The sequence below is a fragment of the Neofelis nebulosa genome, chromosome 8 (assembly GCF_028018385.1).
Source record: "Neofelis nebulosa isolate mNeoNeb1 chromosome 8, mNeoNeb1.pri, whole genome shotgun sequence".
Taxonomy (NCBI): domain Eukaryota; kingdom Metazoa; phylum Chordata; class Mammalia; order Carnivora; family Felidae; genus Neofelis; species Neofelis nebulosa.
This window is the reverse complement of record NC_080789.1, coordinates 113,130,734-113,145,303: the sequence shown is the minus strand read 5'-3', so window position 1 is coordinate 113,145,303 and position 14,570 is coordinate 113,130,734. Positions and strand designations below refer to the sequence as shown.

The window sequence follows — 14,570 nt, the reverse complement described above, 5'->3', positions numbered from 1 at the left end:
TGGGGGCAGACATCAGGTCTGACTGCGGCCCCACCCACCAACGCAAGTTATTCAAGACAGTACAGGGGAAGTGCCCTGCAGGTCCGCACCACTCCAGGGACTATCCAAAATGACCAAACGGAAGAATTCCCCTCAAAAGAATCTCAAGGAAATAACAGTAGCTAACAAATTGATCAAAAAGGATTTAAATAATATAACAGAAAGGGAATTTAGAATAATAGTCATAAAATTAATCGCTGGGCTTGAAAACAGCATAGAGGACAGCAATGAATCCATTGCTACAGAGATCAAGGGACTAAGGAATAGTCAGGAGGAGCTAAAAAATTCTATAAACGAGCTGCAAAATACAATGGAAACGACCACGGCTTGGATTGAAGAGGCAGAGGAGAGAATAGGTGCACTAGAAGATAAAGTTATGGAAAAAGAGGAAGCTGAGAAAATGAGAGATAAAAAAAATCCAGGAGTATGAAGGGAAAATTAGAGAACTAAGTGATGCACTAAAGAGAAATAATCTAAGCATAATTGGTATTCCAGAGGAGGAAGAGAGAGAGAAAGGTGCTGAAGTGCACTTGAAGAAATAATAGCTGAGAACTTAGGCAGAAAACATGAATAGACACTTCTCTAAAGAAGACATCCAGATGGCCAACAGGCACATGAAAAGATGCTCAACGTCGCTCCTCATCAGGGAAATACAAATCAAAACCACACTCAGATATCACCTCATGCCAGTCAGAGTGGCCAAAATGAACAAATCAGGAGACTATAGATGCTGCCGAGGATGTGGAGAAACGGGAACCCTCTTGCACTGTTGGTGGGAATGCAAACTGGTGCAGCCATTCTGGAAAACAGTGTGGAGGTTCCTCAGAAAATTAAAAAAGAGACCTACCCTATGACCCAGCAATAGCACTGCTAGGAATTTACCCAAGGGATACAGGAGTACTGATGCACTTGTACCCCAATGTTTATAGCAGCACTCTCAACAACAACCAAATTGTGGAAAGAGCCTAAATGTCCATCAACTGATGAATGGATAAAGAAATTGTGGTTTATATACACAATGGAGTACTATATGGCAATGAGAAAGAACAAAATATGGCCCTTTGTAGCAACGTGGATGGAACTGGAGAGTGTGATGCTAAGTGAAATAAGCCATACAGAGAAAGACAGATACCATATGTTTTCACTCTTATGTGGATTCTGAGAAACTTAACAGAAACCCATGGGGGAGGGGAAGGAAAAAAAAGAAACAAAAGAGGTTAGAGTGGGAGAGAGCCAAAGCATAAGAGACTCTTAAAAACTGAGAACTAACTGAGGGCTGATGGGGGGTGGGAGGGAGCGGAGGGTGGGTGATGGGTATTGGGGACGGCACCTTTTGGGATGAGCCCTGGGTGTTGTATGGAAACCAATTTGACAACAAATTTCATATATTGAAAAAAAAAATGAATTGATGGGAATGCAAGCTGGTGCAGCCACTCTGGAAAACAGTATGGAGGTTCCTCAAAAAAATAAAAATAGAACTACCCTATGACCCAGCAATTGCACTACTTGGCATTTATCCATGGGATACCGGTGTGCTGTTTTGAAGGGACACATTCACCCCCAGGTTTGTGCAGCACTGTCAACAATAGCCAAAGTATGGAAAAAGCCCAAATGTCCATCGATGGATGAATGGATAAAGAAGATGTGGTATACAATAGAATATTATTTGGAAATCAAAAAGAATGAAATCTTGCCATTTGCAACTACATGGATGGAACTGGAGGGTAGTATGCTAAGAGAAATTAGGCAGTCAGAGAAAGACAGAAAGCATGTGACTTCACTCATATGAGGACTTTAGGAGACAAAACATATGAACATAAGGGAAACAAAAATAATACAAAAACAGGGAGGGGGACAAAGCAGAAGAGACTCATAATTATGGAGAACAAACTGAAGGTTACCAGAGGGGTTGTGGGAGGGAGGATGGGCTAAATGGGTAAGGGGCTCTAAGGAATCTACTCCTGAAATAATTGTTTCACTATATGCTAACTAATTTGGATGTAAATTTTTAAAAATAAAAATAAATAAAAAATAAAAATAAGTGTGTACTCTACACTAGGAACTTCAGGAAGGAGAGTTTTCAGAAAGCATTAAAGCAGTGAGAGGTCATAGTGAAGGAGGGAAATTGTGATTCTTACTAGATCATAAATTTCTCTAGGACATACTTCCCCCCCACCCTCCAGTTTTTAATCCTATCCACTATGAAATGCTTTTAACGCCTCCGTGCTCATTTAAGAATCTCTTGGTCCAGTTCAAATGGACAATTCATTCTTACTTATACAAATTGCAGAAACAACCAAAGAAGCCTCAGATGTATCTACTAATATCCCCATTTCTCACTGCTGTATGTCATTTTATTTTCGCAAATGTAGTGAAAGTTGTTCTATCCAATCTTATGCTTTGTGGTTCTTTTTGGTAAAGATACCCAGGCTGGTTGCCTCCTCTTCTTATGTTGCAGTGAATATATATTTGGGCAACAAAGATCAGAGTACAACCTTTAACAATTATTCATGGTCTCAGTCATTACAACAAAGCAAGGTCCCTATTATGGTGTCAGATTTATGATAAGTTTCCAACCTTTGATACTTGCTTTCCTATAACCATCTTTCATTCACAAAACATTAGGTATTTTATTTGATCCAAATCACCAATCCTAGTTATCTCCTTTTTAATTTAAGTTCTTTTTTAATATCTTTCTTGTGTTTTTCCTCTTGTTTGACCTAGTTAGTAGTTTCTAAATCCAGCAAATGTTCAAATCCCATAAAAACTCAAATGAAGATACCATATGTTTTCACTCTTATGTGGATCCTGAGAAACTTAACAGAAACCCATGGGGGAGGGGAAGGAAAAAAAAAGAGGTTAGAGTGGGAGAGAGCCAAAGCATAAGAGACTCTTAAAAACTGAGAACAAACTGAGGGCTGATGGGGGGTGGGAGGGAGGGGAGGGTTGGTGATGGGTATTGAAGAGGGCATCTTTTGGGATGAGCCCTGGGTGTTGTATGGAAACCAATTTGACAATAAATTTTATATATTAAAAAAAAACCTCAAATGAAATGGTATGCAATCTCAATGCAGGTACTACTGCAAATTTACTCATATTCCTTTCTCCAGCTACAAAGTATATGCATAAGGGGAACTGATAGACACTTTTTTTAGACCACAGAATATCTTATTCTTCTACATCACTGATGCCTACTTAGTTTACAATTATATAACCTAAAAATGGCATAAAATAGTCTTGAGAGAGTCAAAGAATTTCTGCCTCATAGTAACTTTTTCTGATGTGGGACTGGTTTATAACTTGAACTATGAACAAAAATGTCATATTCCATCTCATTTGTATACTCCTACAGCATGAATGTCCTTTTAGTGTAAACTTGGAAGTTATAATATTAACATTAACTCCTCAAAATGATTTAAGTTTTTATAAAAAGATCACATTGTAGGGGTGCCTAGGTGGCTCAGTCAGTGCAGCATCCGATATTTGATTTCAGCTCAGGTCATGAACCCAGGGTCATGGGATCTAGCCCTGTGTTGGGCTCTGCGCTGAGCATGGAGCTTGCTTAAGATTCTCTCTCTCTCTTTCTCTCTCTCTCTCTCCCTCTCTTCTCCCCTCCCTCTGCCCCTCTCCCCCTTTCACATGCTCTCTCTCTTTTCTAAAAAAGAAAAATTAAAAATAGTTTTTTAAAAAAGATAGCTTTGTGTAGAAAAAGCACTCGTTAAGGGATTATTCAGTGTCAGTTGTGCCTCAGTTTTATCAGGTTTTCATCATCCTGATTTTTTTCTTGATCAAATCCCTAAACATTTCATTATAATGAGGCTTATATAATTGCTTTAGCCATGCAAATTCTATGAAATTTTTGATTGTACAATTCAGACATTGTGTTTTTCTCTTTTACTATAACAACAAATGCTAATTAAATTCATACTACACACACAAAAAACCACACATTAATGTTTACCTTTTAAAGTGTTTGGGGATTTTTTTTTTTTTTGTCTATAGAGACTGATGTAGGACACTTGACATATAATGTTGGAAGAGAAAAAATAATTGATAAAATCGAGACACAACATAAAAGTCACCCTGGTGACAAGTATTTTTCAAGTCTAATATTTATAGTTTATGTCTTTTTTTTGGATTTTATTTTGTATGGATCATTAATGACAACAGTAAGTATATATTATTACATGGGTAAAAATCTTCATGAATTCCCTCTTATAATTAATTAAACTTTAGTATTTGCTATCAATAGAAAATCAGCTAGATATTATTAATTTTAAAACTCATTCACTTAGAAAGTAAACCATAATATCCAGTGCTTTAGTGACCTTAGAATATACTCAGTGTAGTATTTCTCACTGCTAGTCTACTCACTTTCTGTTGCTGGTTTGGAAAGGAAAGTTGCTTTAAACTGGAAAAAACAGTAAGAGCTAGTTGATGAGTGTTATGAAAGGATTATAACAGTTACTTCATTGGTTAGCAATTCCCTGTACATAATTAAGTTGGTATGTGAACTTAAATCTCTATTAGAGTAGTTGTCTACTCGCAGATTACACTACTGCTTCTAATCCTGGAGTAACACTATTAGATACGTTTCTCTATGGTGCAAGAAATATTGTAGTCATGACTTTTGCAGAAACAATGCCAAAATATAGCATTTGGAAATAGTTGAATCTCAAATATAAGCACCAAAATATGTGTTCTTGGTGAAATTTAAGATTAAGGCAAGATTTCTGAAACTTTGGTTTTGAATGCTTTATTTATTTCATTATATCACACATTTATTTCTGAAAAAGAACTAGTTAAAATAGTCAAATATCTTCTCCCACTCAGTATATTGCCTTTAATTTGTTGATTGTTTTTTTGTTTTTGTTTTTGTTTGTTTATTTGTTTGTTATTGCTGTGCAGAAGAATTTTATTTTGATATAGTTACAATAGTTTATTTTTGCTCTCCCTTGCCTCAGGAGACATACCTAGAAAAATGTTGCCTCAGCCAATGTCAGAAACATTACTTCCTGAGCTCTCTTCTAGGATATTTGTGGTTTCAGCCCTCACATTTAAGTTTTTAATCCATTTTGAGTTCCATATGCCATGAGATGGATGGAGCTAGAGAATATAATGCTAAGTGGAAAAAGTCGGTCAGTGAAAGACAAAAACCATGTGATTCAACTCATATGTGGAATGTAAGAAACAAAACAAATGAGCAATGGAAAAAAAGAGAAAGAGAAAGACAAACCAAGAAATAGACTCTTAACTACAGGGAACAAACTGATAGTTACCAGAGGGGAAGTAGGTAGGGGATGGGTGAAATAGATAATGGGAATTAATGAGGCACTTGTGATGAGCACTGGGTGGTATATGGAATTGTCGAATCACTATATTTATTGTACACTTGAAAGTAACATAACATTGTATGGAAACTAACTGGAATTAAAATAAAATTTAAAAAATGAAGCAAATAAATTTTTTTAATGTTTTATTTTTGTTTTTAAGAGAGAGAGAGAGAGAGAGAGAGAGAGAGCATGAGCGGGGGAAGGGCAGAGACTTTGGGGGGCGGGGGCTGCGGGGAACAGATCTAAAGCAGGCTCTGCACTGACAGCAGCAAACCCAATTCAGGGCTCAAACTCATGAACCTGAAATCATGACCTGAGCTGAAGTCAGATGCTCAAGTCACTGAGCCACCCAGGCACCCCACAAATAAAAATTACTAACTCAAACAGCTTATGACTAAGGCATTATAAAAATGAAACTGTTTGAATCAAGCAGTTAAATTTGTTTCGTGTTTTACTCTAGCAAATTTGATAAAGTATGAAGAGTAATTTTTCTGTCTTTAATTTTCAGACTATTTTTGTTTTGGTACTTTCAGTTACTATTTGCTTCAATGTTCCTTATTATTAGGAGTCCTTGTCAATTTTAAATAATAACCTTTGGCAAAGCAATGAAGTACTCTTACCTACATTTAGTCAATTTAAAATACCATATCCTTTAAGAACAAAATTTATTTAGCTAATTAATCTATGCTTATTTACTAATTGTGAATTTATAATTAAATGTTCTAAGCAAAATTTGGAAGAAATTGCTAAGAGGAAAGGAGTTAAAACAAGACTATAGCTCAAATATAGAAATGAATATTCATGTTTAAGGTAAAATGAGTTTGGGTTAAAGGTCAAGATTAAAGAAGATGTTACCTAAAAGTACAGAACAAAAAAAGGAGGGAAAATGAAAAAGTAGTTTATAGAAATTAGAATGATAGACAAGTGACCACTCAGATATGAAAAGAAGGGACCCCTGGGTGGTTCAGTCAGTTAAGTGTCTGACTCTTGATTTTGGCTAAGGTCACGATCTCAGGGTCATGAGATCCAGCCCCATGTAGAAGCCAGCTTGGGATTCTCTCTCTCCCTCTCTCTGCACTCCCCCACTTGTTCTCTCTCTATCCCTGTCCCTCTCTCAAAATAAATAAAAAAACATTTAAAAATATGAAAAGAAAAATTACAAATGCAAAAATAAAAACTAATACATGGAGACTAGGGAGTAGTATGCAAATATTTGCAATGTCTTTGTGAAATTTTTTTTCATTTTATTTTAGGTGTGAATTTATTCAAAAACAGATATATGTCCACACAACATCAAGAAGATTTTTTTAACAGTCACATTGCACCACGTAAATTCTCTACAAACAGGATCAGTTTTTCAACCTTTGACACTCAAGGTAAAAGATATAACAATGTAAAATAACTAATTACCTGGAATACTTTTTGTAGCATGATTTTTCATTTTACTTTTTATGAAATGTTTTAAGCATTCAGAAAGTATGTATAACTAATATATATTTTTTTAAAAAGTCATTCTAATGGTTCCTACTCTGTGCTGTTATAATCCCATTCCCTTCTTTCCCAGCTTTCACATCTGCCACCATAAGCCATATATAATAATGATGTTCTATACCAGTACTTTCCAAAATACTTGATTATGCCCTCTTTTTTATTTCCCTTTATTGTGAAATTACCCACCTTGTCTTCTCCCCCACCTCCCACATTATAAATCCACTTTATAAAATTATGTACAACACACACACACACATACACACACACACACACACACACACATTTTTAGCAGAAATCTGCAAGTTAAATGCTTTTACTTCTTCTTTTTTTGTTTGTGTTGCTTTCCTGAGTATATTTTATGCCATCTCAGCAATAGTTTTTAAGATGCATTTTTAGGGGCACCTGGGTGGCTCAGTCGGTTAAGCGTCTGACTTCACCTCAGGTCATGATGTCGCGGTTTGTGAGTTCAAGCCCAGCATTGGGCTCTGTGCTGACAGCTCAGAGCTTGGAGCCTGTTTCAGGTTCTGTGTCTCCCTCTCTCTCCGCCCCTCCCCCACTCATGCTCTGTCTCTCTGTCTCTCAAAAATAAATGTTAAAAATTAAAAAAAAATAAAATGCATTTTTTAAATGTAGCATTTTAGTTAGAATTAGGCCATTAGGATAGCTAGTCTTCTATACCACCTGCATCCAAAATTATATTCAGTATTTAATACCAAGATGTACCAAAATATTTTCATACAATCTAGTCTTGATACTTTCATGAAAATAAGATGAAGAATAAATATAAATTTGACATTATGGGGCCATTACTCTAACATGCACTAAGGTTTTTATCTTTAGTGACTTGATCCCACCCAGCTTTTGCTCATATTTGACAAATGTTAATGACTAGTTTAGAATTATGGCTTGAAATAAATAATGTCAACAGTATTTTATTTTCTCAATTACAACCTCTTGCTAAGCCTCTCAGCCTGTGGCTTCAGTTTAATTCTAGCCAATGATTAAATAATATAAGGCTTATACTTATTTGTTTAAATGAAAGTGTTCTGCAACAGCACGTTACTTTTAAAATCAGTAGGATTTGTAAAAAAAAAAAAATCTAATAAACTTTAACTGAATTAATGAGGGGAAACCAATGGTTTATGCCTATAGTTCAGATTGTCAAAGATATCCTTATGGATGCATCCTTCTAAATTAGATTACATATCAAATACAAAAATGAGTATTCTGGTCCCAACTAAAACAGCATTTGGATAAAGGACAAAATTAAGGAAGATGCTGAGAATAAGAAACTCTATCCTTCTGACAAAAACTGTGTGTGCCACCCTCTATAGCAGGTAAAAAATAGTGAAGGCTGTACTGCTAATTATTCTAATTTACATAGGAAAAGGAAGAAGAGCTTTTGTACATCTATATTTGCAAATACTAAAAGCACTACTGCATTAAAATGCTTTGTAGCATTTGAGAAAAGAAAACCTTTCTCAATGAGAAGGGAGAAATCTTTCTAAAAAGCACTTTGATATAATTAGATATATCAGAGAACTAAAAACAATAAGTGACATTTCCTGTAAAATATTTGGCAAGAGAGAAGGAGGATCACAGTGATGACATCAACATTGCAGGGGTTTTGTTTCTTTTTTTCTTTTTTTACCATCTCCCCTCCCCCTGCCCCACACAAGGACAACCAAGTTGGTGATCATCCACAGATGAGAGACGTTTTGCTGAGCCCAGGAGTCCATGGAAGTAGTTCCAAGCACACTGTTGGAACAACAAAATCTGATATTGGATACATTGAGGAGGGCAAAAGGAACATTTTGACTTTACTGCACCACTCCTTCAGGACAGCCATACTTCATTGTCAAGAGAGCCCTTTTCATCCCGGGATTTCTTGCATGGGAAAGAGTGAGAGCATGTGAGTAAGTACCCAGCTTCTTTAGGTATGCAGGATACTGTCAAAAAGACCAATTTCTCTCCTGTCTTATCCAGAGAACTGAGTCATAAGCTGCATGACCAGAGGGCAGAGAACGGCTGAGAGAACGGCAGCCAAGGTTCAGAACTAAATGTATAAAAGGACTGTGACTGCTAAGTGTGTCAAGGACTCAATCAGGAGGCCCACACATCAGCTGCTGAAAATACCTCACCTGTGGATCCCCCACACCTGACCCACAGGCACCTCCAGCACTTCATGTGTCTCACCCACACAAACTCCACGCTGTGTCTGGCTCCCTGTGCATGCTCCCAACCACAACAAGAGTGAGCTTTGACAGACAGTGGACACCCACAAAAAGCAGACCTGGAAGAAACCATAAACTTGAGCAGTCAGCACTGCCATAAGGAAAACAAAAAGGAGGCCTTGAGCAACCAGCCTGTCTTTATAACACAGAAACAAGGCTTAAGAATTCTCCCACAAAAGAGAGCAAAAGGTATGGAACAGGCATACCCATAGAAATGGTCTGAAAAAACTTAAGAAACCCTAGCAGGGCTGACAGAAGGGATTTCTCTCTGGAAGCCAGTCAATAAGCCTGGACGAGGTGACTACTTTTAAAAATGTAATGACAGCAGAGAGCACATTTAGGAACATGAAAAATCAAGGAAACATGTTACCATGAAAGAAATACAATAATTTTCCAATAACTCAAAAAAAATTGAGATTGGCAATTTAACTGATAAAGAATTCAAAATAGCTGTTTTAAGGAATCTCACTGAGCTACAAGAAAACACAGAAAGGGGCACCTGGGTGGCTCAGTTGGTTAAGAATCTGACTCTTGATTTCAGCTCAGATCATGATTTCACAGTCCTAAGATTGAGCTCCATGTTTGGAGGCTGGGGGGCTCTTTCTCTCTTAAGATTCTCTCTCTCCCTCTCCTTCTGCCCCTCCCCTGCTCACGCATGTGTGTATGTGCTCTCAAAAAAAAAAGTTTAAAAAAAAACACAGAAAGGCATCTCAATGACAGCAGGAAAATAATATACAAAGAAAATGAGAAGTTTAATGGAGAAATAGAGATCATAAAAAGAATCAAACAGAAATTCCAGAGTTAGTAGCAAATCCAGCAGAAGACAGAATTTGTAAAGTAGAAGACAGTATTAAGATTATACAAAGAAGAGAAAATAAACGAATGAAGACTATATGAACTATGGAACACCAATAATCTGACTAATATATGGATGATTAGAATCCCAGAAGAAGAGGAGAGGGACAGAGCTTATGTAAAGAAATAATGGCTAAGAACTTCCCAAATCTAGGGAGATATTTGAATATCCAAGTTCACAAAAGTAATAAATCAGTGCAAAACTTCAATCCACAATAATATTGGCCAATACACATTATAATAAAGCTGTCTAAAATCAAATACAATGAGAGAATTTTAAAGCAGCAAGAGGAAAATATTTCTTGCATACATGGGAATCCTCTCAGGCATTAGAAGCAATGTCTGCAAAAACATTGCAGGCCAAAAAACAGTGGGATAATATATCAAAGTGTTGAAAAAAACAACTACCCAAAAAGAATACAAGGCAAAGTTGCCTACCAGAAATGAAGGTGAAATAAAACTCAAAAACAGAGAAGTTGAATTGGTTTATCACCACTAGAAAGGCCTTACAATAAATGCTGAAAGGAGTTCTTTAGGCTGAAATGAAAGGACACTAATTATGACATGAAAACATACAGTACAATAGTAAAGACAAATATATAGTTAAATTCAGAAAACTCTAATGCTGCAGTATGGTAAAATATTAACCTTTTAACTGTAAAGGTTAAGGGGAAAAGGTATTGAAAATAACCACAGCTATAGTAATTTGTTAATGGATACACAAAATAAACAAAGGTAAATTATGACATCAAAAACATAAAAGGTAGGAGGAAGAGTGGCATACCAAAATTGTAACAAAGGTCATTCCTGACTGTACTTCCTCAAAGAAGAAGAAAAACTAAAATCTATTCATGGACAGGACACCACTGAGAAAATCCTAGAACATTGGGGTGAAGGTGAAGCACCACTGTCTCCACTTCATAGAGACCAAGACCATTGCATTAGAAAGATAGGAAAAGTGGCTACACACTAACCATATTGCCTCTTCCCCATGCCCACTGGAGAACTACATTGAGAGATTTCCCCTGAGCCCCATTTCTCCAGTTGGAAAAGAGAGCCCAGGATGAACATTCAGCTCCTATAGCATTGTGTCACCTGTTGGGAGCCCCACTCTGGTCTCACACCATGGGGATTGTGGGGTAATCCAGGGGACTTGGCCACTGGGAATCTGTGACAGGGAAGGGAGGAAGTGCTTGCAAAAACCCGCACTCAGATCTTGGCAGATTGAGTTCCTACCTGTAGTACCAAAGTAGTATCCTTACCACAGGTTTGCTTATCTGCAGAGCCAAGATAGTGACATAATCTCACCAGAGAACTTGGTGAGGAGCAGGTCTATATGACTTGGGTTCTTAAAAGAAGAATCTTGCTAGCCTTGGAGCTTGGTCTACCACTGCCCAGAGAGGGGAGCTAAGTCATAGCATGGTTCACCATTGAGTATATCTCTTGCCCCACTTGACCAGGAAGACTGGTAAAACACCTGGAAGCTGTGTGGTTCAACACCAACTGAGCAGAAAATGACAGACAGAACTGATTATTTGCAGAGCAAAGCCAGTGGTAAATTTGGCCAGGGAACATGGGGAACTGTCATCTTGAGTCAAGATCACAAAGATCTGGACTTGAAGTCAGTTTTCCTATTTTGCCTAGGAAAGGGAACTAATTTGTAGCCCCAACAACAACCATGCCCAGCCCATTCCAACTAGAAAACCTGATTGGGAACACTAGGGAGGCTGTTTGGAGCAGGCCTGCCCATTCTGCCTAGGCAAGGGAGCTCATTCATAAACCCTGCCCACTGCTGAGTGTAGCTCTTAGACCAACCTAACCAGAAAGCCTAGATAGAACAAATAGAGGCTCTGTAGCCCAGACACACTTGAACAGAGGATACAGCAGACATAACTGGTCTTTGGCAGAGCAAAGCCAGTAGCACTATTCGGCCAGGGAAATGGGCACAGTTTACTTGAGTCAAGACCACAAAAAAGACCCTTGCCACTTATGGAGCCAGTTCTGCTCCAGCCAGGCAGGGAGACTATTCTTTGTTAAAAACTCTATCAAAAAACAAAACAAACAAAAAAACACCAAAGCTATATCCAATCAATGAATTCAGTAAAGTTGCAGGGTGCAAAATTAACATGCAAAAGTCAGTAGCATTTCTATACTTTAACAACAAATTATCTGAAAAAGAAATAAAATGATCCCATTTACAATAGCATCAAAAAAATTAAATAGTTAGGAAAAAGTGTAACCCTGGAGGTAAAATACGTCCACACTAAAAACTACAAAACATTAATGAAAGAAACTGAAAAAAAAAAAAAAGAAAAGTATCCCATGTTCATGAATTGGAAGAATTAATATTGTCAAAATATCCATACTACCCAAAGTCATCTATAGGTTCAATGCAATTCCTATTAAGATTCCAATGGCATTTTTTTACAGTATTAGGAAAAACAACCCTAAAATTTATATAGAATCACAAAGACCCTAATTAGTCAAAGCAATCCTGAGAAAGAACAAAGCAAGAGGCATCACACTTCCTTATTTCAAGCTCTATTATAAAGCTATAGTAATGAAAACAGTTGGCATAAAAACAGATACACCAACCAAACAGAATTGAGAGCCAAGAAATTAACACATTCATATATGGCCAACTACTATTTGACAGAGGAGCCAAGAATACTCAAGGACACATGTAGGGTCAAAGTGAAGGAAAAAGATAGTGGTGGAAACCAAATTAAAGCAATGTAGCTATACTTGTATCAGGCAAAATAGACTTAAATTCAGAGGCAGTAACAAGAAGACAGAATGATAATTATATATTTATAAAATTGCGAATTCATCAGGAGAATGCAACAATCATAAATTTTTATTCACCCAACATCAAACACCTAAATATATCCAGCAAGTATTAACAGATATGAAGGGAGAAATAGACAATAATATAATAATAGTATGAGAATTCAATACCTCACTTTCAACATCATACACCCATAGATCATCCAGACAGAAAATCAATAAGGAGACATTCAACTTGAGCTCTACTTTAAACCAAATAAACCTAACTGACATATAGAGAATTCCATACAATAGCAGCACAATACACATTCTCATATTCTTCCCAAATACACACACAGCAGTCTCCAGAAGAGATCATATGATAAGTCATAAAACAAGTCTTAGACTAAGAAGATTGAAAATTACCAAGAATTTTTTTCTGACTGCAGTGGTATGGAATGAAAAATCAATAACTGAGTGAAAACTAGTAGATTCACAGATATGTGTAAATTAAACAACACATTCCCAAACAACCAATCAAAGAACAAACAAAATGTAAAATGAATACATAACTTGGAACAAATGAAAATAGAAATACAACACACCAAAACTTAAGGATGAATCAAAAGCAGTTCTAAGAGGTAAGTTTATAGGGGTAAACATCTGCATTACAAAAAAAGGAAAGAAAGATATCAAGTAAACAACTTTTTACCACAAGGAACTACAAAAGAAGAAAATGCTAAGCCCAAAGTTAGCACAAATAAAGAAATAGCAAAGATCAGAGTGGAAATAAAGACCATAAAAATAATAAAAAGATCAATGATGATAAGAAATGGGTTTTTTTGAAAAGGTAAATAAAATTGACAAAACTTTAGCTAGACTAAGTATTTTTTCTACAAAAAGAAAGACTCAAAGGTCAGAAATGAAAGAGTAGACATTAAAATGATACTATAGAGATTCAAAGATTATGAGATACAATGAATAATTATAAGCCAAAAAATTGTATAACCTAGAAGAAATGGATAAATTCCTAGAAACATATCATCTACAAAGACTGAATTGTAAAGAAATAGAAAATCTAAGTAGACCAATAATGATAATATTGAATCAGTAATCAAAAACAACCCATCAAAGAAAATTCCACACCTAGATGGTTTCACTGGTGAATTCTACCAAACATTAAAAGAATCATTAATGCCAGTCTTTCTCAAACACTTCCCAAAAATTGAAGAGAAAGACATTCTCTCAAGCTCATTTTACAAGGTTAGCATTACCCTCATACCAAAGGACACTACAAGAAAAGAAAATTATGACCCTGAGAAATACTATCCCTGATGAAAATTGAAGCAAAAATTCTCAACAAAATTCCAGCAAGACAAACTCAACAGTACACTAAAAGGATAATATTCTGTGACCAATTGGGATTTATCCATAAGATGCAAAGAGGGATCTACATACATAAATCATTATATGTGATACACCACATTAACAAAATGAGGTAAAAATCACATGATCACCTCAATAAATTCAGAAAAGACATTTGACAAATTTAACATCTTTTCACGATAAAAACTCTCCATAGGTATGGAAGGAACATATCTCAACATAATAAAGGTCATTTATGACAAGCGCACAGGTGAAAGATTGAAAGGTTTTCAGCTAAGATCAGGAAAAGGTGCCCATTCTCATCATTCCTATTCAACTTAGTACTGGAAATTTTAGAGCAATTAAGCAATACAAAGAAATAAAAGGCATCCAAATTAGAAAAAGTGAAGTTTGCAAATGATATGATATTATATAGAGAAAATCCTAAAGATTCTACCATAAAACTGTTAGGACTGATAAGTGAAGG

General features: G+C 36.2%; 1 protein-coding gene across 6 annotated transcripts in view; it reads left to right on the top strand.

Moving 5' to 3' along the window:
* The window catches only part of LOC131483417 (coiled-coil domain-containing protein 7-like), a 117,286-nt gene that overhangs the window by 92,211 nt on the left and 10,505 nt on the right, over window positions 1-14,570 (top strand). For 5 of the 6 annotated variants that reach the window (XM_058681531.1, XM_058681530.1, XM_058681528.1 and 2 more), the window contains one exon: window positions 6,626-6,748. In XM_058681531.1, the coding sequence (XP_058537514.1) occupies window positions 6,626-6,748 (123 nt within the window). Of the gene's footprint in view, window positions 1-6,625; window positions 6,749-8,542; window positions 8,776-14,570 lie in introns of all 6 variants that reach the window. The other variant, XR_009247656.1, reaches the window with a different exon arrangement.